Source organism: Chrysoperla carnea, chromosome 2 (assembly GCF_905475395.1).
Source record: "Chrysoperla carnea chromosome 2, inChrCarn1.1, whole genome shotgun sequence".
NCBI classification, from domain to species: Eukaryota; Metazoa; Arthropoda; class Insecta; order Neuroptera; family Chrysopidae; genus Chrysoperla; species Chrysoperla carnea.
In genome coordinates this window covers 87,283,573-87,310,127 of record NC_058338.1, presented here as the reverse complement: position 1 = coordinate 87,310,127, position 26,555 = coordinate 87,283,573, and the positions used below count along the sequence as shown (strand labels likewise).

Here is a 26,555-nt window from a genome sequence, read left to right as displayed (position 1 = left end):
AACAGCTTAGTTAAAATGATGGACAAAAAGTATACATGAAAAGAAAAATGATAAAAATATGTTTGAAAGTGTATAGTTATGAATCGTCATAAAATAAAACAAGTTCTTGCGGCATTAATTATTTGTAATATTTGTGATTTATTACCACGAAGGTTCGTGTAAAATTAATTAAATAAATTTAATTCTTGTGCATTAATAAAATAAAAATATTAAAGATGTTAATCTAACCCCAAAATCAAACCTCTAAATTCCTAAATAATCTCGTAATTTAGCAAATACTAATGCTATTTCTTAGACTACAAAGAGTAAGAAGGCTGGAGAAACAAGCTGAAGAGGATATTATCAAAGCCCGCAAAAATGCTAAAATTGAGCAATATTTGAAAATCGTTGATGCTAGAGGGCAAGTAAACAAAAGAAAAATGATTGAACGATGGTTACAACATGTTGAAGCTGAAAGGAAAGCATCGCCTATGCAAATCAACGATACAAAAACCAGTTTAACAAAAGTTGTAAGTTGAAGAAAATTTATTAAAAAAAGAATGTGATAAAAAAGTTTGTTTTCATTTTTTTTACAGATGAAGCAGCAACCAGTTAGGCGTAGTGCTCGTTTAAAATCTAAAAAACAGTCAAATGAAACAGAAAGAAGTGCATAAGTACTATAAAAACATTAACGAAATAATGTAAGATTTATTCTCGCATAAATTTTAACTGTATCTTTTTTCATTGTGTTATTTGTTCACCAATGAATCTTTTTAACTACAACCTAACGAGTACTATTTTCAGATTTTATTTGCTAATTAAAATTATATATATTTACTTAAAATCATTTGTGCAAGATTAAAAAATACTTTGTTTTTATTTTGTTATTTTAAAATAATTTTTCATTTGTTTAAATAAAAAACAAATGTTGTTGTTTTTTTTATTTAATCATATTTTTATTAAACTGCAATTACTTTAGTTGACTGTCAAATTTTGAAGTAGAAAATTTATCATTAAGCGAAGAAAGATGAACAATTGAATTCAAATTTCAATAAATTTTCTTGTACAAATTGTTTATAATTTTTAAATATTTATAGCTTCTCATTCTCTAACAATTAGACGATCCATTAAATATTTTAAATAGAAGAAAATAGTTTAAAGTAATCTGAAGTCTAAATCAAAGTATAGCGATATTTTTAACAGAAATTATATTTAAAATTTATTTTTTATGTTCATGGCATTCCAATCTTTATTTCTTTCATTAGCGGGATTTTTATATCAAAATATTTTTGTAAACAAAACAAAAATTTTTTTGGTTGCTAATTCTTGAAAAATTCTATGCGCTTGTTTTAATATTTTGAAACAATTCGAGTAATTCTACCTTAGAGCACAAATTTTTGACCTAATTATGATTAAAACAAAAAATATAAAGTTTTAATCGTTTATATTAGAGCAGGTGCTAGATAGCAGGTGTGCAAAATTAGAGGACCGCATTTTGTCAATTGATTCTTATTCAGGAAAGCTTAAAAATTAGTATTCCGGATCGCTTTATTTGGTTCAAAAAATTGACATTGGACTGTTTCTGTGGAGGGGGAAAGATATACAAATATTGGACCAATAGGGTTTCAGGCAACATCCGGAATACTAATCTTTAAGCTTTTCTGAAAAAGAATCAATTGACAAAATGCGGTATTCAGATTTTGCACACTCAACTCTCTCTAGCGCCTGCTCTATATAAATTTTGGAATGCAATCTAAACGGAATTTATAATTTGAAAAATAGAAAGAAAGAAAAATACGTAATGGCATTTTCCATTGAAGTGTATAGTCTCACTCTCATAAGTTAAGTGGTAAAATGTGCTGATATAATAAAAGTTATTAAAAGTATCATATATGAGAAGCTTTGACTTTGAAGTACACAACAAATTTGGAATAAATGTAAAAAGTTTAGTTTCATAATACAAATATGGAATTTATAATAATTTTCGATTTACGTTCGAAGTTCACACTTGCCTAAATTAAATTTAAGTACATTATATAGATTAAATAAAATATTTTTATTTTATAAACTAAGCGATTTTCTTTTTAATGCAAGGAAGTGGTATGAATGTAAAGAATAGACAACATTTATTTGTTTTGTGTTTGTAAAATTTGTAATAATCTAATATTATTCTTAATGCTAGCTACACTTAACACAAATAATGGAAGGTGATTCATATTTTGAATAAAATAAATGAGTTACATTTGACGCTAATTTTTATTTTTTTACTTTTGAGAAAGGACTAACATCCATATAAGGCCTTACTATGTAGGGCTCAAAACAGATTCAAGGACATTTGTTAGGTTCAAACTATTTATTTTATGTCATTTCATTTAATGAGTATTTAATTCGCCTTTTGTATAAATTTCAAGTTGATTCTCTGTACGGTTTACGATAAATTAATTATTGAAAACAGCCGTTTCTACTTGGTATATGAGGAAGTCGTTATAAATGTTGGTTTTTTAGTCAATAAGTTCTTTTAAAAATGTTTTACCGTTTATATAAAAAACTTTTATCAATATTATACAAGTTTTAAGCTTTAAAATCATACCAAAATTAAGAACTGTGCATAAAAATGAAAATCTCTTTTTGGCAAAAACACTGACTTTGACAGTTCATTTCTTTTAAAACGTACACAGAATCGATACGAATTTTTCACAAAAGACATTTACGATATCGAAATTACTATTATTAGAGAGTTGAAATGAGAATGATAAAAAAAACTTTTTATATTTTATTTAGCAATCATCCTTTTATACGTCTTTCTTGAAAAATTAATATCGATTTTCTGTACGGTTTATGACAATGTGCCCTTTATTTGGTGTGTGCATCTACTAAGATATAACTAAATCTATTATGATCTCAGTTTTACCATTTTTTGATTAAAAGAAATAATTATAGATATTCTGATATATAATCCAGTTTTTCCCGGAAGTTATACATTTTTCTGTTGCAGACTGTAAAAAAATGTTCATTTTTTTCTTTCACTAAGTGAAATTCTAAAACCTGACCTGTTAAATAAAAGACCTGAATCACCTTGTATTATCTTGGTTTTAGTGGTTAATATTTAAATATTGTGCAATGTTTCTATGTATATGTATTTGTTAAGAATGATATGGCTGTGATTCGATTCATTGACTCTATGTCGGATTAAAAAAATAATTATTAAGCCCTCATTTAATGTTATGTAAGAAAACGATTCGATTATTTAAAAAAAAATATTGATGATCAATTTAAAGGTTTTATTTTAGATAATGGCCGAAGAGTCGTAAATACACCGCTCATACCATGCGTTTTCTTTTAGACGGATTGTAAACTTAGCATCCCTATGTATTGATAACCTATCTTTTTCTTACAGAAACAAAATTCATGGCGGGTGCCAAATTTACAGAGATAGCGTACATTTACAAGTGAAAATAAACAATTGTTTGAGTTAATTGTTGAAATACCATGTATAAACAGTGTTGATTACTCTGTCACATTACACATACATACATGTCACACATATATAACTGATAAAATCATATAATACATACCAAAATTATGTTTGTAGCATCAATATTTTAAAGCGTTACAAACTTGGGTCTAAACTTTGTATACCTTGGTATATTTCATATACATGGTATAAAAGAGTGGAGTATTTTGTAACCACGACTAGTGTTTTCACAATTTATTCAAATTAGATCATGAATGCATAAAATTGAAATTAATTTGTACGATAAATTGATGAGTAATTTAGAGACGTGAATCGTATAATCGCGTCTATAAAAAAAATCACTAAAAAGTATTTCAAAATATTGCTTGGCTATAAAATCGCACGTATGCGCCGGTAAGTGTAGTGTCCAAGAACATATATATTAAGGACGTAAAACTAGAGTGGAGAGGGCAGCAGAAAAAAAGGCGCCTATCTGGGCGAGGTCTAATCTTCGGAGGTTGCATACTTTGTACTGCGCATCAGACTGTCTTCTGTTTTTGATTTTTTGTTTTTTGCTTTTAATCAATTGAAAGTGATTGAAAACAATTTCAATTGTACAGTACAAAGAAGGCAGCGACCGATGACTACTTAAATTTAGCCACGGGCGCTTATATCTCGGCGTTGGATGTTTCATGTCCTTATTTATGTTCTGGATAGAGTCATTTACAAAAAAAATTGATATTGATAGTATGTGGTTATTAATCGCAATCACTATGGAAATCAGAGAAAGCTATTCATAAAATCTTTAAAACTACATATCATCATTAATTCATAAAATATTTTTTTTTTTTATCAATTGAAAACAAATTTTTGTTTTTTCGAAATTACCGATACACTTAAAAAAAATACCAAGAAATTTAAATTATTTGTTGTCAAGTATGTAATACCTTCGAAAATATTCGAACAAACGAAAAATGAACAGGATTTTGAGACAAAATTAACCTATATACCGAGTTTTATAAATTCGCGAACAAAAAGTTGTTTATGACTTTTCCAATTAGGAAAATTGCAAAAAATCGAGAATGTATTTGTATCTCGATAAAACTTAGTACATAATGCAATTTTGACCCAGAATCGAATTCATTTTTGTTGATTGTATGTATAGATTCTAAGATTTCGAACAAAATCTCATACGAAGATTTCCAAAATCGATTCGGCGCACTGATTAAAAAACCGCGTAAGAAAACAACATTTTCAACCCATCAAATTAGCCAAATTACTGTCAAAATCTAAACTAATAACAAGTTACTACTGGACTAAGAGCCAGCGCCTGCCAGACACACATTAAAGTATAAAAGCTGAATTTTTTTTTGCGTATTCTCACTGGTGTAGGGACCAATCTTTGGGGGCTACAAACCTTGACTAACGGTTCCTTCGGTAGGTAGCAGGTAATCAGGGGCGCAGTACCCGAGCTCTCTCACGTTAAAGTATAAAAGCTGAAATTCACACAGAGTGTTCAAATGACCATTTTAAGTCAATATTGAAAAAGACAGATCAATCCAAAGGGGTTTACACTCCCCCAGACGTGGTAGAAGGTCAAATGCAAAAATACAGAATTCTTCCATGATTATGAACTTATTTCACTGCAAGAGTTATTTTATTATTTAAATATGTTCAGTATCACGTACTGAATGTATAAGCACAAAATCCTTACAAAAATAAGCGGGGGAAGTGCCTCCATTTTAAGGAAAACCGTTTTAGGCTATATCTCCATAACCGTGCGCTTTAGACCAAAAATGGTAATAACTTTTATTGTAGATAATTAAATTACCTACTTTTTTGTAAACTAATTTTTTTTGTATCACTAACCGTTTATGGCTTATACAACTATGACGATTTACTTATTGAATATTTGACCGATATGTCTTCTAATGTTAGTTGGATGGATTGATATGTCTTTTTCAATATTGACTTAAAATGGTCATTTGAACACTCTGTGTGAATTTCAGCTTTTATACTTTAACGTGAGCGAGCTCGGGTACTGCGCCCCTGATTACCTGCTACCTACCGAAGGAACCGTTAGTCAAGGTTTGTAGCCCCCAAAGATTGGTCCCTACACCAGTGAGAATACGCAAAAAAAATTTCAGCTTTTATACTTTAATGTGTGTCTGGCAGGCGCTGGCTCTTACTCTATACAGAGGCGTAGATAAAGTTTTGTACGATATACGTGTGATAGCGAGCTCGAGCTTCGTACTCGTTGCGAAAATTTCTCATGCGTACGTTAATAATGCTTTTAATCTACTTGTATCGTAAATAACTATTAAATTCTTACCCACACTATCACAATTTACGTTTGTTTTATGTAAGATCCCGTGTCAGAGTTTCAATTTTATTGTCCAGCAGTTGTTCAAATTATATTAATTTTATATTTCTTGGTTGTATGTAATGTAATTTTGTCATCGTTAATGAAAAAGTATACTAAATGAATTTCCGCTCTATAATTGATAAAATTCGATCCAAAATTAATAGTAAATTGCACGAATTACTTATGCTGTGTGAAAAAAGGCATTTCTATTAGAGCTGTAATTTATTATAGAATATATAATGTATATAATCTACATCATAAATATTACTTAAGTAAATCAATAAAATATTTGAGAAAATATTTACGGTCTTCTTTTTTGTATAAAATAGAGGCACTTTTTTCGCTAAAATCTATAGTGAAGAACAGTGGCGTAGCGTGCTTTATTCGCGCTCGGGGCACAATACCTTTTTAGCGCACCCCCCCCCCCCTCACTCATTCGAAAACCATATAATATTATATAAAAAATATACTCGCAAATTAATAAATAAATAAAATAAAATAAAATCATAGATTCAAGCTAGGCTTTAAATTTGAGACAAAAAATGTAGTTGAGGAAAGAAGACTAGATTTTGAAATGTATATGATCATCTAGAATTAGTTCAAAAGATACATATTTAATATTATTTATCTCTAGCCAATTCTTCAGGCATTTTGCGGCGTCTTCTTACACGTATTGTTGTATTAATATCCCATTTTTCACAAAGAGACTTCGCTTTTTCTATTGCCCCTTCACAGAGCTTGTCTCGAATTTCGACTAGTTCAGTCGCTAATGATTTAAGATCATATTATTTTATCAGAAAAATCGAGAAAGGAGATAATTATCTGTATGTAACCACAAAGCGTAGATACCATAAGGAAGTGCTGACAGACAAGGGTCGAATCAGCCCTGTCAGTAGAAAAGTCCTGCCATTTCTATTATGATAGTGTTCCTTTTTTTCATTTTTATTTATTATTCCCCCAAGAGGTATACATCCTGCCTTTTCAAATTTAAACTTATCTTTGATCATTCTAACCATAACCAAAAAGTTGGGCTTCCCTCCAAACATGCAATTGACTATACAGCATTTCGGCTAAGATTACTGTAATACAACGGGTGTAGCTAACATAGGTCAAGCAAATTCGTAACAAAAACTTTCCTGTAAAAGGATCGTTGATTAAAGAAAGGGCATAAGATTTCGCGCGAAGGCTCGGTATTCATAATTTTTGTTGCAAAAATTGTTGGTGGAAAGGGTTTAAAAAAAGAAACTGTGTAGTTTTCAAAGGAATTTGTGGAGAAAGTAACGCTGTTAATGTTAACAAATGTAGCCAATGGATTGAAATCTGACAGTTCTTCTGCGTAATTAATCTGTTGATGATATTTTTAACGCAGGCGAAGCGGGTTTATTTTATAAGTGTCTATCCGATAAAAATTTCACCTAAAAATATGAATCCTGTTATTGCGGAAAACTTAGGAAAGAGCGCGTTACAATACTTCTGCGTGCTAACATGTCGGGAACTGAAAAGCTGCTTATCCTATTAATCGGAAAATCTAATACTCCAAGATGTTTGAGAGGAGTAGATAATTATTAATAATTATTAATCACTTTGACTGTGATTTACCAAAATAATATAAATGTATGGATGACATCTACTATTTTTTATGGAACCCTCTGTAAATGAGACAGATATTTATTTATACCTGGATATCTGAGACAATGGTTAAGTAGAATACCTCTATAAATGAGACAAATTTGCAGGTCCTTGATGTCTCACTTAACCAGGTTCCACTGTATATGCATTTCGCAGATAAAAGAAATTATATTAAATTTCCTTTTAAATGGTATGCTGGAAAATTGTTTTGGTTAAAAACTGACCGAGATAGATATAGCCATTTCAATCTGGTTTATTTTTTCGCATTTCAGTCCTCGTTCGCATTTTATTGTAAAAACTATTGTTTTATTCAACGAAAAAAGGTATTTTACGTTTATTATTTATAGGAACGAAATCCAGAATGGTGGCACTTAGGTCAGGGTATAAGGATACAATTTTAAAAAGAAAACAAAGAGAAAAATTTTATACGTTTTATAATAACACATTTCTCCCAAGAGAATAACAATTTAAACATTTTTAAGTAATTAAAACATTTAATTACAAATATAATAATAATTATTAGGTACTGATTCGTTGTAAATTCTGCTTCATTCAAATTTTGTGTCTGAAATTTAAAATCATAAAATTTGGTTCATAAAAAACTCGAAACTAGTGAGGCATGTTAATGAAAATATGATGAAATGACATGTTATAATGACGAATCTACAAAATTAGTATAATTATCCCGATGCAACAGCTTCATCAAATGAAGCTTCATGTTCAGATCTTGTTAGCATAAAAGCTGGTAATGTTATACCCAATTTTTTACTATATACGGGTTGTAATTCTGAAGCAAAAGCACCATCAGACCCTTCTACTTGAAATTCCACAGGTGTGGGTGGTTCAGGATCCTTATCACTTTCAGTAATTTTTTGTTTTTTCTCCTTCTTACGCGATTCTTCAGCCTTACGAAATGGTTTTTTGCGGTTAAGTGTTCTACTTTCTACTTCCGTAATAGATCTTTTTATTAATTTTGGTCGTTTTGTCGGTTTAAAGTCATTTAATGAATAATTATCTTGTATTTCAGTAACAGTTTCACTAGTGCGGCCAACTTTTTTAAATTTATTTTTTCGTTTCGAAGTAGTTGATGGTAATATAGTGGTTGTAGGTTTTAGTGTGGTCGTTATGTTAGTTGGAATGTTAGATGAAATAATTTGAGATGCAGAACTATCTATGTTAGAGGATGATTCAGGAAGATTTTCTGGTACTGACCTAAAATTTTTTTCACGATGGTACGCCATGTGTTTTTGTACTGGTTGTGATTCCGTCACATACATACATTCTTCGTTTTTAATTCCGTGTTCATCCACACACATGTAACATGTTAATTTATCTTTTGTTACTTTTTTACAATTAGATCGATCTTTTTTTGCAAATTCCGCTAAAACCTCTTCGACATTTTTTCTTGAACTATCTGCAAAATATTCATCTGGATATTTAAATTCTTCCGTTTTATCTTTTAATTCAGATGCCGCACCATCCTCTTCTTCTTCACGTTCCGCTTGTTTGATTGCTGCATATTCTGGGAAAATTTTTGCAAAATAATCTTCATAATTTGATGGGGCTTCTGCATGATATTCTTTATCATCTGTACTCGATTCTTTTTTATCATCTTCTTTGTCCTTAGATTGATCTTCGAAGTAATCGTAATGTTCATCCTTATCCTTTTTTGATGATTTTGGTTCATAATATTCTTTATCATTTGAACTATCTCCAGTTTTATCATGTTCACTGTCACTTACATCAAAACTCCTGGATTGAAATCCATTTTCCTTAAGTTTTTTTTGTTCGTTAATTGATCGCTCAAAATGAGCGGGAATTTCATAGTCGTTGGGAATATTTTTGATGTGTTCGTGATTATTGGATGATGCACCTACTAATTTATGCTCTGATGCGTCTCCTTCTTGTTCTTTTTGATCTTGCTTTGGTTTTTTACCGCCATACCGTCTTTCATTTTTATATGTATATTTTTTTGGATCTGGTTCCGATCTATATGAACATTTTTCTGATTTTGTTCCGGTTTTTAAATTTTTGCATACTTTGCATGTTAACGAATCTTTTTTAACATCTTCACAAACTTCATTTGACTTCCTTCTATTACCTCTTCGCGAGTTCTGTGTTCGTTTTGGTTTTACAACTGGTTTTTGTGCGGTTTCTTCTGAATCTTCCGCATTATCGTCATCATTACTATCATATTTTTTCTCTTTGGTATAAGCATATTTATTTTCATGCGGTTTTGAGGCATATGAACACTGTTCAAAATTACCCCCAGTTTTAGGGTTCTTACAAACTAAACATGTCATTGAATCCTTTTCAACTTTTTCACAATCGCCACCATCTTGTTTCACTTGTTCGGATTGTTGTGCTGCATAACTTTCAATAATTGGATCAAATGAATAATAATTTGGATCATCATAAGTTTTGTCGTCTTCATGGGTATGGTCGTATTCTTTAAAACTTGGTGCTTTATATGTGGCTGAAGTAAATTCAGATGGTTGCGATTTATAACCGTAATATTTTAAATCTTTTAAACCATATGGATCATCTTCGGCTTCACCTTCAGCATCGTATTGTTTCTTGACATATTTCGATTTTTTTGCATACCGTTTATATCGAAAACTTGTCGCTTGTGAAGGACTGGCATCATGATTACTATATTTTTGGCCAACGAAATATTCTTTTTGATTCGGTTCGGATGTGTACGAACATTGTTCGTAAGTTTCACCAGATTTTGCATCCTTGCATACAAAACATGTCATTGCTTGACGACGAAAACGTGATGATTGGCCACCATATTCTTTGGTAGGTAAAGGTTTTTCAATTTTACGGCATTTTTTCCTCGTCACTATTTCGGTGTCTTCACGATTTGCACTTAGCGTTGGTGCCGGAAATTTAGTGTAGGGTAAGTTTGATGGTAAGGCTGTGCCAGATAAAACATCAAATTTATTGCTTGGTTGGAAACTATATTTTTGGTAGGGAGTATTTGAAATATATTTATTAGGTTTAGTTGGGTAATATGGATTTTTAGCTCCCAATGTCTCTAATGAAGCTGGTGTTGGGTAACTTGATTTACCGTAATGAGGTTCTACCGTAGTTCGAATCAATTCTGTTGGATCATTATAGTCCGATGAAAATGTACTCGATGAATATGGAGCATTATAATCAGTAGATATTGTTGGAGAAACATAGTCACTTGAATAATCTTCGCTTTCTGGGTCATAGTTTTGTGGCTTCAATTTCGATTTTTTGTAATTTGATGATGATTTTTTATATTGTTCAGTGGGAGGAAGGGCAGTAAGACCTGGATAATGTGGACCTGGATTAATGTTATGTAAATTTGAACTTTTGGATTGTGATGGTGCTAAAGTTTTTTCACTATCAAAGGGTGATGCAAAAAAACTTGATAAACTATCCTGGTTGGAATTTGGAGCGAGGAAATCTTTTGCTCGGAAACCTGATTCAGACGCTGACGAGGCAACATCAAATATTGATTTAAATTCCTGAGGGGAAACAAATCCTGTATGATTATTTGTGGATGCACTTGTGTCCAGTCCAAATAAAGGTTGGGCAGCAAATACATTTTTGACATTACTTGCACCAATTCCCAATCCTATAAAAGACAAAATAGTTTTTGGAAAAAAACTTTCGTAAAAAACGCAATAATTAAAATTAATTACGTTCGATTTAAAGGTATCAAATTATTGAAATTTCAAAAATGAAAATAATTTTAAAACTACTTCAAAACTTTACCAAAATGTGAATCAGTAAATAATCCACTAAAATCTAGCGGTGTTACGAATCCTTGACCATCTGTTTGAGCTGCAGTTTCTCCATCATTGTTTACAGTGCCAAACGGTAATGATTTATCATTTGCATAATATTTTGTGTAATCTTTTTGTTGTGGTTCATCGTCTGAATATTTTCCCGAATCATCTTCTTCGACATCATCTGTTACACGATAATCATCGTTGTAATATTGTCCATTTGTTTTGTGGAAATGTATTTGGAGAAAGCATAAACATACCTAACATAGAAATTAAATTAATAAATGAAATTTATTTTTTTTTTATTCATGTCTCAAAGTACCAATGCAAAAGAAAATATTCGGCTAATCATAAAAAATACCAATTTTCATATTTTGTTGGGCCAAAATTAGTGTGTTAAAGTGGTCCGGCTGTTTGAGCAAGTACGATGAATGTTCATTTTTTTTGCGGCAAATGATAGTTTAAAATCCCTTGATCACAATAAATACAGTTTTGGGGCCTCTTGAGGGGTAAAATTTTGAATTATTTCATTTTAAAATTGTGATTTTTAACACAGTAACTTATGGAAGAACTCACAATAATGATAACTGTACAAAAATTAATCGGTGATTGAGCTTCAAAAAAGTTTTCATCATCAGATTTTATTTATGCACAAAAAAAAAAAAAAATTACCTTACGGGTGCTTTCCAAAAAGAATGTATACTCTTATCTTTATCAAATTTTGACGCATTTGCGATATTTTTACAGCATTTTATTACATTTACGTCATACAAATTGCCTAGTTGACTACACAATAACCGGACTACCTTAACATTCATCAAATAAATGTATACTCTTAACTTCAAATCAAATTTTGACGCATTTACGATATTTTTAGAGCATTTTATTACATTTACGTCATACAAATTGCCTAGTTGACTACACAGTTGACTGCACAACAGCCGGGCTACCCTAACATTCATCAAATAAATGTATACTCTTAACTTCAAATCAAATTTTGACGCATTTACGATTTTTTTAGAGCATTTTATTACATTTACGTCATACAAATTGCCTAGTTGACTACACAGTTGACCACACAACAGCCGGGCTACCTTAACATTCATCAAATAAATGTATACTCTTAACTTCAAATCAAATTTTGACGCATTTACGATTTTTTTAGAGCATTTTATTACATTTACGTCATACAAATTGCCTAGTTGACTACACAGTTGACCACACAACAGCCGGGCTACCTTAACATTCATCAAATAAATGTATACTCTTAACTTCAAATCAAATTTCGAAATAAAAAAATGTTTCTGATCCTGATTTTTTACATTTATTCAAAGGATATATTTACAATTTATTTTTCAAAAAACTCCAGAAAAATTCTTTGCCTCCAATTTCGATAAACCTCAAGAAACTTGAGATGTCGTTCAATTTCTCACACAATTTCTTAATAATATCTGCCCAATAAATAGTTACATGGTGGAATTTTCTTGGCTTTTAAATCCTAATATTTCGAGAAAATCCAGAAACCCAAACAAATAATTTTTTCTTTTTGGATAAAAATGAAATTATGTAATTCTACGATAACAAATTAAAAAGTTTCTTTAAATATTTCTCAGAAAATAAGAGATAAATTATTTTCGAAAATAGGAAATTGTAAGCAAATTTTGAAAGTCTATGGCTATGCGTATTCAAAAATTCTGTTTCAGCTTGCCATAAAGATATTGCAGTATCCGCATATTGTTGGATGTAACGGGGCTTCACTTATAACGTTAATTGTGGAACTAATTTTTATAAAATGACCTCTATTTTGATACATAATTTGAATGATTGCCATAACAAATTAACATTAAATTGCAATAAAAACCATAGATCCGTTTTAATATGAACTTTATTAATATTTGGGATAATTGAAGGTTTCGTAATTATCAATGTTTAACCAAATTATACACACTATCCAATTATCAATGGATGTACTCACAATAACTGAGTTTTTAGTAAGTTTAGGTTAGGTTAGGTTTTATTGGCTGTCCACGAAGGATACCCTTAGGCTATAGAGCCCATTGTGATACCATATATGTGTTTTACCACCTTTCTGCTGATAATTTCATTTATCAGCTTCTCAATTTCATAGACTGAGTGCATCTCCGTCATGCATATACCATGCACTACATCAGCCCATAACAAAATTAACTAAATTAATTTTGTTGCGACGGCGGGAATCGAACCCGCGACCCTAAGCATACCGCGGACGGAATTGGTTACGCCTTAACCAACTGAGCTAATAGGGCGACTTGCAAGCTTAGACACGCTAAAATACAAAAATGTTGTTTGTTTGATGATTATTCGAATACTTTTCGAACTATCTCCGGAGTCACTCCGAAATAAAAGCTTTTCGAACATGATTTTAGGCGATATTTCAAAAACTACGCACGTTAAATAAACCTGATTTTTACATTTTTTTTGGATCAAAATAACTGTGTTTACCAGGTTTGATCAAATTCATAAAGATATTTTTTTTTGGAAAATTAGATTTTCTCCGATTTTGATAAAAATCATTTTCTTAAGTAATTTTGACCCAAATATAGAAAAAATCGGGTCTCTTTGGCGATTGGGCAAGTGGTTTCTGAGACATCCACTAAAATCATTTTCGAGAGCATAGGATTCAGGAGTTTCTTCAATCGATCCCTCAAAGATTTGTAGTTTAATCCCAAACTCATATTAGAACCCACAAAACTTTTGCGTATCCAGTTATTCTTTGTCCTATGAGTTGTTTTTGAACCTATAAATTATTTGATTTGTCTTGAAATTATTTGGAAATTTTTCCCTTCGTTCAACAGACTCGAACTAATTGAAACTGTCAGCTTTGTTGATATTAGCGATTAGTTCGTCTTATATCCTTTTCCCTCAATAATATTTATTATTTTTCTGCCAAAGATAATAGATATCAGATTTTCATACGTTGACTAGCGAAGCATTTTAAAATTTAGATAACTTTCCTCTTCATTAGTTTCAATAATGAATAAATGCAACGATTCAGTGGTTTTAAACACAAAAAAAAAAACATTTCACAACAGTACAATATACAATTTCAGTAAACATGTTATATCACCAAATCACCTTTTGAGACCAACAGTGTCGCATTAACATTTAGGTAGGCTATAGTAATTTTGTGGAGGTCTTGTTAAGGACACGGAAAATTGAACAATTTCTAAGATTATTATCTACTATAAAAATTGATATATTTAATAAAGTAAAAAAAATGTATAAACCGGAGAATGCCAAATTATTTAGGTACGAAATTCAATGAAAAAACGATAATAATAGTTAATAAGCCGGAATGCATTGAAAAAGTTGGGAAACAGTATCTACCGATTTTAATGAAATTTTTGTAACGTGTTTATAGAACCCTAAGGAACATTGAGTCAAGTTAACCTAGTCACAGGGGGTAACCTAGCCCCAACAGGAGGCATATGTAAGCCCAAAATTTGTTGGAAATGAACTTAAAATTGTCATCTAGTATGTATTTTTGGTTTTTGAATTTGAATCCGATGTCGTATTACACGGATTCTGCCACTTCTTCCGAAAATCGTGCCATTTTTGTCCACAAAAACAACATTTATCGTCGAATATATCAAGGTATACTAAGTTTAGTCCCAAACCCTTAACAAAATTTATGCTAAGAACAAAATTTTGGCGTAGGTGTTCCTAAAATCACGAAGAGAGATAGAAGAAAAGTTTAAATGTAAAAAATATTCCTTATAAAAAAATAAACAAAATTTTTTCGTAATCATCACTGTTTACCCGTGAGGGCGCAAATTATATAGTACGTGTTATATGGAAATATCAGTTATGTGTGTGACATGTATGTATGCGTGGCTATCTAAGAGGGGCTATCATTTTTTTACTTGCATGACGTAAAAAAACCAGCGATTGTGTAATCAACACTGTATATACATAGTATTTGCAACAATTAACTCAGTCAATTGTTTGTTTTAACTTGTTTTATTTTGGTTCAGTGGACTCTTCGTAAAAATAAAAAAATAATTCAAAGATCAAAATGCTACAAAAATGTAGATACATAAAAGTTCTAAATACCCTCTTTCTTGGCAAGAATTTCTGTTAATTACTATATTATTTACAGGAAATATTTCATGTAATAAAAAAATACACATCATTAAGAATACAAATGCATTTAATAAAAATTGGAAATCAAAACTTTTTTTGCGAGTGTGTGTTGGTCGGAAAATAGCCCTTATCAACCCACCCCCTTCAGAGAAAAATGATTCTAGTCTTGAATTTTAACTTAACCTTCAAGGAACTTAAAAATTTTCGTATATTTAAGGATGTATGAGCATGGTAGTGGGGGCACAAATTTAAAAATAGATATTTTCAATTTTGATGATAAATTTATATTATTACTTGACGATATAAGACGAAAAGTAAGAATAAAATTTTTCGATATCTGGCTTAATTTTCAAAATATCGAAAATTGAAAATTTTGTTTAATTATTTAGCTTTCGATATTTCGAAAACCAAGACACATATCGAAAAATTTATTGTTGAAAATAAGATAAAAATAATTTCAACCCTTAATCTACCCTGCTCTTACATCCCTTATATGAATGGAGACAATTGGTTTTTTTCTTTTCTATGCCATTGCTTATATGTTTACTTTCCATTAAAAAGTTTTTTTTTTATTCGTTTTCATTCACTCCAAGTGAAAATTATCAAAAACTTTCAAAATTTGTCCTTTTTTGAGATTCCTCCATAAGAGCCAATGTATTTTATATCGATTTTCAATGACTTTTTTCTTAAAAATTTGCATGGGTTACTTAAGCTGAAATTTTAACCACATATTCTTTGAGTAAAAGACTACCTACAAACAAATTTTGAGCCTTTAAATCAAACATTGTTGTCATGCTCATACATCCTTAATAATAAGAGATACTTTTTGGAAACTCTGTATAAATCACTCTATTATTTTATTCTATGTAGGCCATTAATCCCATTTAACCCAATTTACCTAATCCAAAAGAAAATGTACAGATTTACATGAACTCACTTTAATGTTTTTCTTTACATTTGAGTAAAGAAAATCAAATGTTCACAAACTAAAATACCTATCAATCAATACATACTAAGAAAATTTTTAAATAAAACTTACAATTATAATCACATTTCCTCGATAAAAAAGCATTTTATATTTTAAAAAAAAATAAACACTTTTCTTTAATAATTTATTTTTTATAAAAAATAAATTTTAAATAAATTATATTTATGAAATATCATTGGCGTAATTTTTTTCTTTAAATATTATTGTTTTAAAAATCAATCACTTCTTTGTTTATATTTTTATAAATTAAATATTTGAAACAAACCATTTTAAAAAGCATATCGAAATAGTATTTATATATAATCCCACCCACTAAATAAAAATTGAAATAATATATTTTTACCCTTCTTTAATAATTTGTATAAAGTAAGGTGCTAAAAGTATTAATTTATTTATATTAAAATTGAAAGTATTTATTTTATAGATATATTAATTATAAATGTCTAATATCTTAAAATTCTGTTTACCAAAAATTCGAGTGTACGTATGCTCCCGTATGGTAACCCTTATTCTCCTCATTCCTGCCAGAATGGCGCTTATGCCCGTACCAGATATTATAGTCCCTACAAGTTAGGCGAAATTTACTGAAGTTTTGGGTACAGAAATGCCAAATTCTAGCATTCATTCTACCGGTAAAATAAAAATTTTCATTTGCGGAGAAAAAAGAGTTTTTAACCCCCAAACTAAAAGGGGTGATATAAGTTTGACCGTTATGTCTAGGTATCTGTCTCTCTGTTGCATCGTAGCGCCTAAGCAGATGAACCAATTTTAACTTTTTTTGTATCGTTTGTTTGTAAGGTAATTTAATGGAGATGGCTATGTTTCAAGTTCGAATATAGGGTTCCGTACCCGGAACAACTGAAAAATAAGCGATGATCTTGAAAATCGGTTCAGTTTGGAGAAAGCTCTAAGATAAAAGGTAATATTATGGAGAGTGTTTTTAAATATGTTTCAAGAGCGAGTTTAAAATTTCGTACCAGAAAAATTTGTCGGGAGTTTTTTAAATTTTGTAATTTTCACCTGTTCCACAATTACTCGAAAATTATGCATTTTAGAGAAAAAATAGATTAGTCTAAAATTATCGGGCGTAAAATGTTCAATCGATTTGTGTTATAAACATTTTTTTTCGATTTTTCTTATTTTTCATATTTTCTGAAAAATGTAAAATTTCCCGTGTTTTTGATGGTTTTTTAAATTTTCTAAGCATCTTTACGACCGATAACTTTGAACTGACCTGATTTTTTCGAGTAAATTGCAAAAAAATTGTGGAAAAACATGGAAAATCATTGATTTTTCCGAAATCACCACTTTTTTTCTGTACAACAACTTTACAATCATTTTTGCCTAAAGAGGCAGGTATTAATTCATGATTGATAAAATTGTATCAAAAATCGAAAGCAGACGTTCGATTATAAATGCTATTTTTGGTATCAAAAATGTAGACAAGGTAAAGCGATTCGGTCTAATTCGAATTCGAGAAAATAGATTAGCTCTGAATCATCATTTTCATACCAAAACTAACAGCTAAGTATTAATGGGAAAAATATTTTCATTTATTCTCATGCGTGTTTGAAGTGCCTACGCGCAAGGGCATATCTATCTATACAATTAGTAAATAACAATTCAAAATCGATACATAAACTACTAAATTATTAATAGTCTATAAATTATGATATTTTGTCCAATTAAATTATCAATAACTTATTATAAAATAAAATAAAAAATTGTCAACCATAATAAAAACAATTGAATAAGAGTTAACAAAAAACAATTGAAAATATAAGTTAGTGAGGTGAATATAATTGGTCATTGATTTCCGATGAACTGTAGAATAAAATAGTTATTATTAACCATTTTTGTTTCTATAAAAATTTACATACAGTCTTATAAATGCAGAAATATGTATAAAAAGGAATGGTGTTGTGCCTTAGGTCATAGTTAGGTTAGGTTAGAGTGGCTGTCCTGGGGTGGGATACATTTGAACCATAGGGTCCGTTGTGATACCGTAAAAGGGTTGACCCATCCCTGGCCACTACTCCATGAACCATTTGGAACTGTTTAAGAACAGCAGAAGGGTCGACAGCAGACGTCGACTGACTTTAGGTCGGAGAGGTCGTCAAAGAGAGGCTGGCTCAAGTACGTCCATCTACTCATGACAAGAGCTGGGCAGTGACAGAGAAGATGAGACTTTGTCTCCTCCTCTTCACCACTGTGACAGCTCCTGCTGCCTGCAGTAGTCGTGATACACTGCAGTATCCTAAGATATAAGAACTTCGGAACGCCTGCGATTGTACTCAGACCATATCTGTCTTGTAGTACCACAAGTACGTTCTTCCCTCCATCTAAGATTGGCCTTTTTCAAGATATCCTCTTTCAGGAGCAACTTGTAGTTCGCAAATGGAACTCTCGGGTATTTATTGATGTTTGTGTCCGGCAGCATTTTGCCATTTCTGCCAAGCTCGTCGGCTTCACAATTTCCTGGAATGTCCTTGTGTCCCGGTACACATACCAGGTTTACATTCATTTGTTCCGCCAGCTCATTTAAGGACGTACTGCAGTCCTGTGCTACCTTTGACGTTAAAAATGTAAGAAAATTCTCTAAAAATATCGTAAACTAGGCAATTTGTATCACATAAATGTAAATGACGTAAATTTGTAAACGAAAAAGCGTCAAAAACCAAAGTTTTTTTATGATTACATTCGCTGACTAATTTTTGTACAATTAACATTATTCTGAGTTCTTCCATAAGGTACAATGTTAAAAATGGCAATTTTAAAATGAAATAATTAAAAAATTTGCCCCGCAAGAGGCCCCAAAACTGTGTTTATTGTGATCAAGAGACTTTGAACTATCATTTACCGCAAAAAAAAGATCAATCACCGTACTTTTGCTCAAACAGCCGAACAACTTTAAGTAAAATGTTAATTATTTAATTTTGAAAAATTATATTCAAGTTTATAATTTATATTTGAAATTATATTTAATTATCCATAAAAAATTAGAAAATAACAACTCACAAAGCAAAAAGGGCGGCATATCAAACCGTGCCCAGGGCGGCATCAAGCCTAAATCCGTCTTTTTAGTTACGCCGAGCCAAAAATAACAAACTCAATATATATTAAGAACAAAGGATGATCCAAAGTCGATATCATTAAGGTTAAGGTACAACAGTGTACCATACTATGATTATTTTTATACCATGTATATATGAAATATATCATAGTATATTAAGTTTAGTCCCAAGTTTATAACGCTTAAAAATTTTAATGCTACCAACAAAATTTTGGTATAGGTGGTCATAAAATCATCTAATTCATCCATTTCCGGTTGTCGGTCTGTCCGTAAGCACGATAGCTCAAAAACGAAAAAAGATATCAAGCTGAAATTTTTATAGCGTGCTTAGGACGTAAAAAGTGAGGTCGAGTTCGTAAATGAGTAACATAGGTCAATCGGGTCTTGGTCTTGGGTCCTTAGGACCCATCTTGTAAACCGTTAGAGATAGAAAAAAAGTTTAAAAGTAAAAAATGTTCCTTATAGAAAATAAACAACTTTTATCTGAAATATTTTTTTGTAAACATTACTGTTTATCCACTAGGACGCAAATTAGGTGCAAATTTTATAGTACGTTCCCATATAATACGGGAATATCAGTTATGAACGTATCTAAGAGTGGATATCTTTCTTTAGGTACATGACGTCAAAAAACAAACGATTGCATCATCAACACTATGTATACATGGTATTTCAACAATTAACTCAGTCAATTGTTTGTTTTCACTTGTTTTTATATAATTATTAGTTTGATATAGAATAATGATATAATGATTTTTTTTTTCTAGTTTTGCTATGATAATACTTAAAATACGACGATATTATAAAAAATTATACTAGACAATTATCGACTAATTATAAGGGGAATATAGAATACATAATCCATTTAAGGGTAGATACTATTAAATTTTATAAAAAAATTGCACAAGAGAAATTATCTGAATGACAATTCTTTTTATACTGAAGGTATATCATTAAATATCACGACTTGTTTTTGTGCATTTTTTTTTTCGTACCTTGCATGTCGAATTTAATGAAATTGAGTTTTTTTTCGATTTTTTTGGACCCTGGGTATTGGATTATGAAAAAAAAATTTATTTTAAGTTCAATTCAATAAATTGGTGAATCCAATAACTGATCAGGATATTGGTTATCTTAAAGAAAAACCATTTCTACTCTATTTTGAAAAGCGATGCTAACATTTATTTATTTTAATTTTATACAAACAGGGTGCAATTTTCGAAAGAATCTCTAACAGACTCTAAATTTGGTCTTGCTATAGTTTTACCAAGTTTTTATTTTCCTCCCCATCGCTTACATCAAATTTCTATTAATAGCTAATTTTATTTAGAGGTTCTTAAGGATTGTTATCTTCATTTTTTAACCAACTTCAAACAAAAAGGGAGGTGGTTATCAATTCGACTGTATTTTTTTTATGTGTGTTACCTCTGAACTTTCGACTGGGTGAACCGATTTTCTCTGTTTGAAAAGCTGGTGCTTCCCGTATGGTCCCATTTAATTTTGGCCCAGTTCTGACAACGGCATCCATGAGAAAACTATAAATGTCTTAAATTTGCATATAGCATGCACGACAAGAGGGCGAATAATTCAATATCACGTCAACTGATTTCGATTCGTTTTTTAGTGACATATTAATGTACTTCAGATTCACTAAAAATCACAAAACAAAAAGAAAACCGACTTCAAAAGAAAAACTTTTCCAAAACAAATTAATATGCATTAGAAAGTAAAAAAAAGTAACGAAAATATGATGTAGTTAAAATTATTGTTATTTTTGGAGTTGGTGTCAGCCAAGCTAATGTAGCAAACTGTTCTGTCAGAGTTGTTTCCTTGGCTGAAACCGACACCAAAAATAACAATAATTTTAACTGCATTATATTATCGTTATTATTTTACTTTTTAATGCATATTAATTTATTTTGGAAAAGTTTCTTTATTCTTTTATATTCAGCAACGAGTGCAGATTATTTTATATTACTTTTTGCTCGATTTTTCATGTAATTACAAAATAATTTTCTTTTGGGTATATGACAAATGTATTTGTCCACGCAATGGACCACGGAAAACAGTGAGAGAAGAAAGTACTTATCCGGCATGAATACCTAATGAAAATTATTAATTACTTCTTGTTACAGAATAAAAATCAATCGTGAAAGCGATAGTAAAATTTTAACTGATTTAATTCAGTAAAGCAATAAAAATTTTGAAAAAAAAAGTTTTAATGTATAAATTTAAAAAAATTAGAGAATTTTGATATGACAATGTCAATGTAAACTTTTTCGAATAAAGAATGTTAATAGTCCGTCATATGGCATCAAAAAATGAACTGACTTGACATAGACTTCTGTCTATATGTTTTTATGTAAATCAATTTTAACAATTGTTACGCACGCCTGAAGTAAGTTTTTTTCGCCAAATTCTAAAATATCATGTTTCAAATACCTCAAAAATAATATTAACATAATTTTTTCAGAGCATTTTTATTTACAAAATTAAAAAAAAAAAAAAAAAAACGTCGGATAAACATCAACGCATTTGTTCGTTTTAAACATCTTAAGTAAAAAAAATCCAATATTATTTTTGAGATATTTGGGTCTTAAAAAGTAATAATATCTTGGTATGGACAGAAAAAAATACGTAGTAATTGTTGAAATAAATTTACGGAAAAACGCACCCAAAATGATCATAGATTGTATGAGCAACTTTGATGGCACGTGACGGGCTATAATTCTTCAACATTTAATAAATTTTACTATAACAAACCACCAAATTGTTTTTATTCAAGTTTCTCTTCGATTCATAAAAATAATATTGATTGCTTTCACTAATATCACTTGATACAGTTTTTTTTTATTCAAATATTAGAGAAAAAATTATTGCAGTTACTTTCTTGTACAAAGTAGGTAAAACAAGTACTGTAATCGCGAAAATTTTTTGAGTTCTCCATGGAAATATGCATTTGGAGTATTCATGAATCTATTTTTTAACCCCCGAACTAAGAAAAGGGGGTGTTATAAGTTTGACCGCTATGTGTGTGTGCCTGTGTGTTTGTCTATTTGTGGCATCGTAGCGCCTAAGCGGATGAACCGATTTTCATTTTTTTGGTTTCATTTGAAAGGTAATTTAACAGAGAGTGTTCTTGGCTATGTTTTAAGTGCGAGCTTAGAGTTACATACCCGAAAATCAAATTAAAAATTGGCGATGATCTTCGAAATCAATTAAGTTTGGAAAAGGCATGACATATAATTTTAACATATAAATAATTACTATGGAAATGTGAAATGGTAAAATAATAAGGTAATTCAAAACAATAATTCAAAAGAACAAAATCAACTCAAAAATTTCAATTTTAATTAAAATATTTCCAAAAATTTTCCCCAGAAAATGATAGCTCTCTAAGTATCCTTTTCATCTCATCTGTTGTCCTTGACCATCACTTTGATATTGATTTAAGAAGGAGTGTTATAAGTTTAAAGTATTTATCTGTGCGTCTGTGTGTTTCTTAGTGGCATCGTAGCCCCTAAACGTTCGAACCGACTCGATTGAGAACATTTTATTGCTAAGTTTCCAAAAATCGGTTTACAAGGAATAAATTTCATAAGTCTGGGGTTTTTTAAATTTTGTAAATTTCACTTGTTACTAGATTTGGCATGGCTTCTGTACCCATGTATTTATGTATCACTAAATATGTATGTATACTTGTCTAACTCGAAAAGGTCTGGCTGGCAAAAAATTTTTTGGTAAATTATTTGTTTATTAGAGTGCTGAATTCAAAAATAATATCTATTTATTTCTATCTCGTCCAGTTTTCTTGGCAAAACTTGGCAAAAAAATTTGATTAATTGAAGGGGTAAGTAGGATGCTAGCCCCTGAAATTGTATTTGATGATAGTAGGGATGAAACAAATCCTTAAATTGTATGTTTATAATTTTTGTCTTTGAAACATTTTCTTCGACCACTTGAAGCTTTTCCAAGCACGTTTTCGCTTTTCATATTGTGTTTCGCGAATAAGTTTATCACAAACTAATTAGGTATCGTTAATTGGTTGAGATGTGATCACGACAATTTTTAAAACTATGAGGTACTACATTGAGTCAGCATTCCTCCTATTATCTTTCTAATTAATTTCGTGATTTTTGAAAAGAATTTTGAAAGAAAACCTGAATTGATGAGTTTTTTTTAATAAGTTACCGAGTTTCTGTGTGTAAAATCTATAAGAAGCAGTTAAAAAATGTGCAGTTTTTAGTTTTCATTGGTCATGCAATGTAAACATTTTTGTATTGGGACTTTTTTAACATCTAGCTGCGTACTTTATTACTTTTTTTTTTTTTCTTCCTTGCAAGTAACGAGACACAAAATTTTTGATATTTCTCTTAGTTAAAGATGATTAGTTACTTTCCTTTCTCCTTTTGTACTATCCTGATCGTAGCGATGTTGAAAATTTTTGATAACTAATAGGTGTATAACTCAAAACCTGCAGCCGTAGAATGTTGAAATCTTGATTTAAGACTGATATTATTTCTAGTTTAAAATTTTCGATTTTCCGATTTCAATATAAATTTCCATTTGGACTTTCATAGATTCCATTTTTATTATTATTGTTTATAAGTATACAAGGTAGTCATGCGGTGTACACATCAGGTTTTTTTTTTGCATTAAATATCTTATTTTGATATGGTTACTAGATTTTTTCAACTACCATTTTTATTTTGAAAGTATGTAATAATTAATGTAATGAAAGATTCTAAATGATTAAAGGTATCTAATATTAAACTACTAGCTGATTTCCGTCCGCTTTGCTGGGCACACTAACCATTTGGATGTGAATCTATACTTCTTTTATTAACGAAATGTTTAATTTCGATTTGATATTTATTGTAAATTTTTCAAATTTTAAATAAGAAAATATAGTGCCAGTCAGGGAATACACAGATTTCCACATCACCGATGAGGTAGTGTGTATTAGGATGTGTGCCCGTTATTTATTGTGGCGAGATCCCCAGTAGGCCTACACCAAGAAAAAATTGCCACCATAAAACATTTTGAATTTTGTTTTATTCATTTTTTATATCTATTAAATTATTAAACAACTACATTTCCATTTTTCATCACATTAATTTATTTCTCTTAATTTTAACATTTAATAACATTTCATGTATATGAAACTCATAATAATGGATAAAGATACATAAAATTTGTAAAATACTTTACTTACATTTACAAAACTTCTCTGTAAACAACATTCTTCGTACGTTTATCTGATTGGAGAACGATGAGATCCTCACTCTTGAACACGCCACATAAAATTGACCATGAGAAAAACAGTTACTTCGTAAGTCTACAGCGGCTAATTTTAAACTCTGACCTTGTGCTTTATTTATAGTCATCGAAAAGCAACATATTACTGGAAACTGCAAACGGCTAAATTTAAAATGATAGTCCGATGGAATCAGAGGGATTCTCGGAATGAATACAATTATACCCTCATACTTTCCTGTAAAAATTGTTGCTTCGATAACGTTTCTTAGCATGGTTTTACTCGTAGTTTGGTGCCATTACACAATTTTGGGGGATTTAAATTACGCAACAACGTTATTGGTGCACCAATTTTTAGATGAAGAATATGAGGTGGGATTCCCGGTGGGTTGAGTGTGTGTAGAAACTCGACAAGATAGTGAACAGTATCTTCTACCTCTATGACTGTTTTTACAGACTTAACTACAGAACAGAAAAGAACAAACTACAGAAAATCTGTCGGGATAGGAATTCCGAAAAATCCGTTCTTAGTGGACGTCTATGTCACGAAAGAGGTAAGTATGCAAAATTTGAAGTTAATCGGACAGATAGTTTCAAAGATTTCGTGATGAGTCAGTCAGTGGTAAATCGCTTATATATATAAAATGTATAGATTTCCGACTATTTTAGAACAAAGTATAAAATCTGTCCAAAAAGATGGGACACCGAGGTTGGATGAACATTTAGAAAACTTGGCAGGAGATTTGCATCGAAAATTGAAGCAGGCAATGGGCAAAGAAAAAATTATTTTTCAATCTTTTTGACGTTGTTAGCTTTTTGTAATTTCTTTCTTACATTGAGCTGTCAATGATATACAGTGAATAACAAAAAAATTTTGAAGAAAAACTGAGAAGACTCGATTTTGTAAATCTTCAATTTTTACATAGTACGATGAAACTAAATATCTAACTAAAAGGAAAAAAATGTCCCATCTTTGAAATTTGCCATAGTTGTTTATTAGGTTGTAAAAATTTCGTACCAAAAAATCGAACTCTCAGGAAAAAGCCTAACCCCCTTTTTAGGGGGTTAAAAAGTTCAGTTTTTTACAAATTACAAAAAAACTATGCATCAAATAAAAAAAAAAAAGATTTTTTATTTTTTTTCCAGTCTATAGTCTAGATCAGGCGAGTTATTTTAAGTCGAAGTCACCATTGTTATAACTTTATTGTGTGTCTCTTTATGCAAGTCCGCATTGCTCATAGAGGAAAAAGCGAGACGGGTATACGACTCTTCTACCTATCTCAGTTTCTCTAATAGTAATGAGATAGGAAGAAAAAAGTTGTCTCTCGGTCTTACTCGTATATAGGTTGTCACTGGTTAGGGTATCACTGTCTTACTCGTATGTTAGTTACAGAAGTCTGAGTGTCTTCTCTAAGCCACGTTTTCCCATGCCTGCCAGTTATTTTAAGTCAAAGTCACCATTTTTATAATTTTATTGTGTGCCATAAATTTTATTGTGTGTCTCTTTATCCAAGTCCGCATTGATCATAGAGGTGGAAGCGAGACGGATATACGACTCTTCTACCTATCTCAGTTTCTTTTATAGGACTGAGATAGGTAAAAATGTTGTCTCTCTGTCTTACTCGAATTTTTGATTATCACTGTCTTACTCGTATTTTAGATACAGAAGTATAAGGAACTTCTCTGAGCCACGTTTGCCCATACATAATCTAGATCAGTACTTAATGATTTCATAAATCATTCTTTTAGAAACTCTCAACACAATAATAGTAGAATACATATGAATTTTATTACTGATAAATGATTTCTTAATATCGATAGAAATCCATTAGTTATGCAGTTTAAATCATTTATAGATTTTTTAAATCATTTACAAAATAGTAGGGTAAAGTGTAATACCCCGGATACAATGTACTTTCACTTAC

General features: G+C 30.4%; 2 protein-coding genes across 2 annotated transcripts; one reads left to right on the top strand and one right to left on the bottom strand.

The window, feature by feature from the left end:
• LOC123291999 lies at window positions 1-800 on the top strand. The gene is made up of 3 exons (XM_044872497.1): window positions 1-152; window positions 296-509; window positions 576-800. The coding sequence occupies exons 1-3, from the start codon at window positions 79-81 to the stop codon at window positions 651-653; spliced, it is 366 nt and encodes a 121-aa protein (XP_044728432.1). The 5' UTR covers window positions 1-78; the 3' UTR covers window positions 654-800.
• A 7,307-nt stretch (window positions 801-8,107) lies between these two features.
• On the bottom strand, window positions 8,108-26,336 carry LOC123293014. The gene is made up of 3 exons (XM_044873728.1): window positions 26,280-26,336; window positions 11,178-11,451; window positions 8,108-11,037 (listed from the first exon to the last, which is right to left on the bottom strand). Exons 1-3 carry the CDS (start codon window positions 26,334-26,336, stop codon window positions 8,108-8,110), a joined length of 3,261 nt encoding a protein of 1,086 aa, XP_044729663.1.
• Window positions 26,337-26,555: the final 219 nt, after the last annotated feature.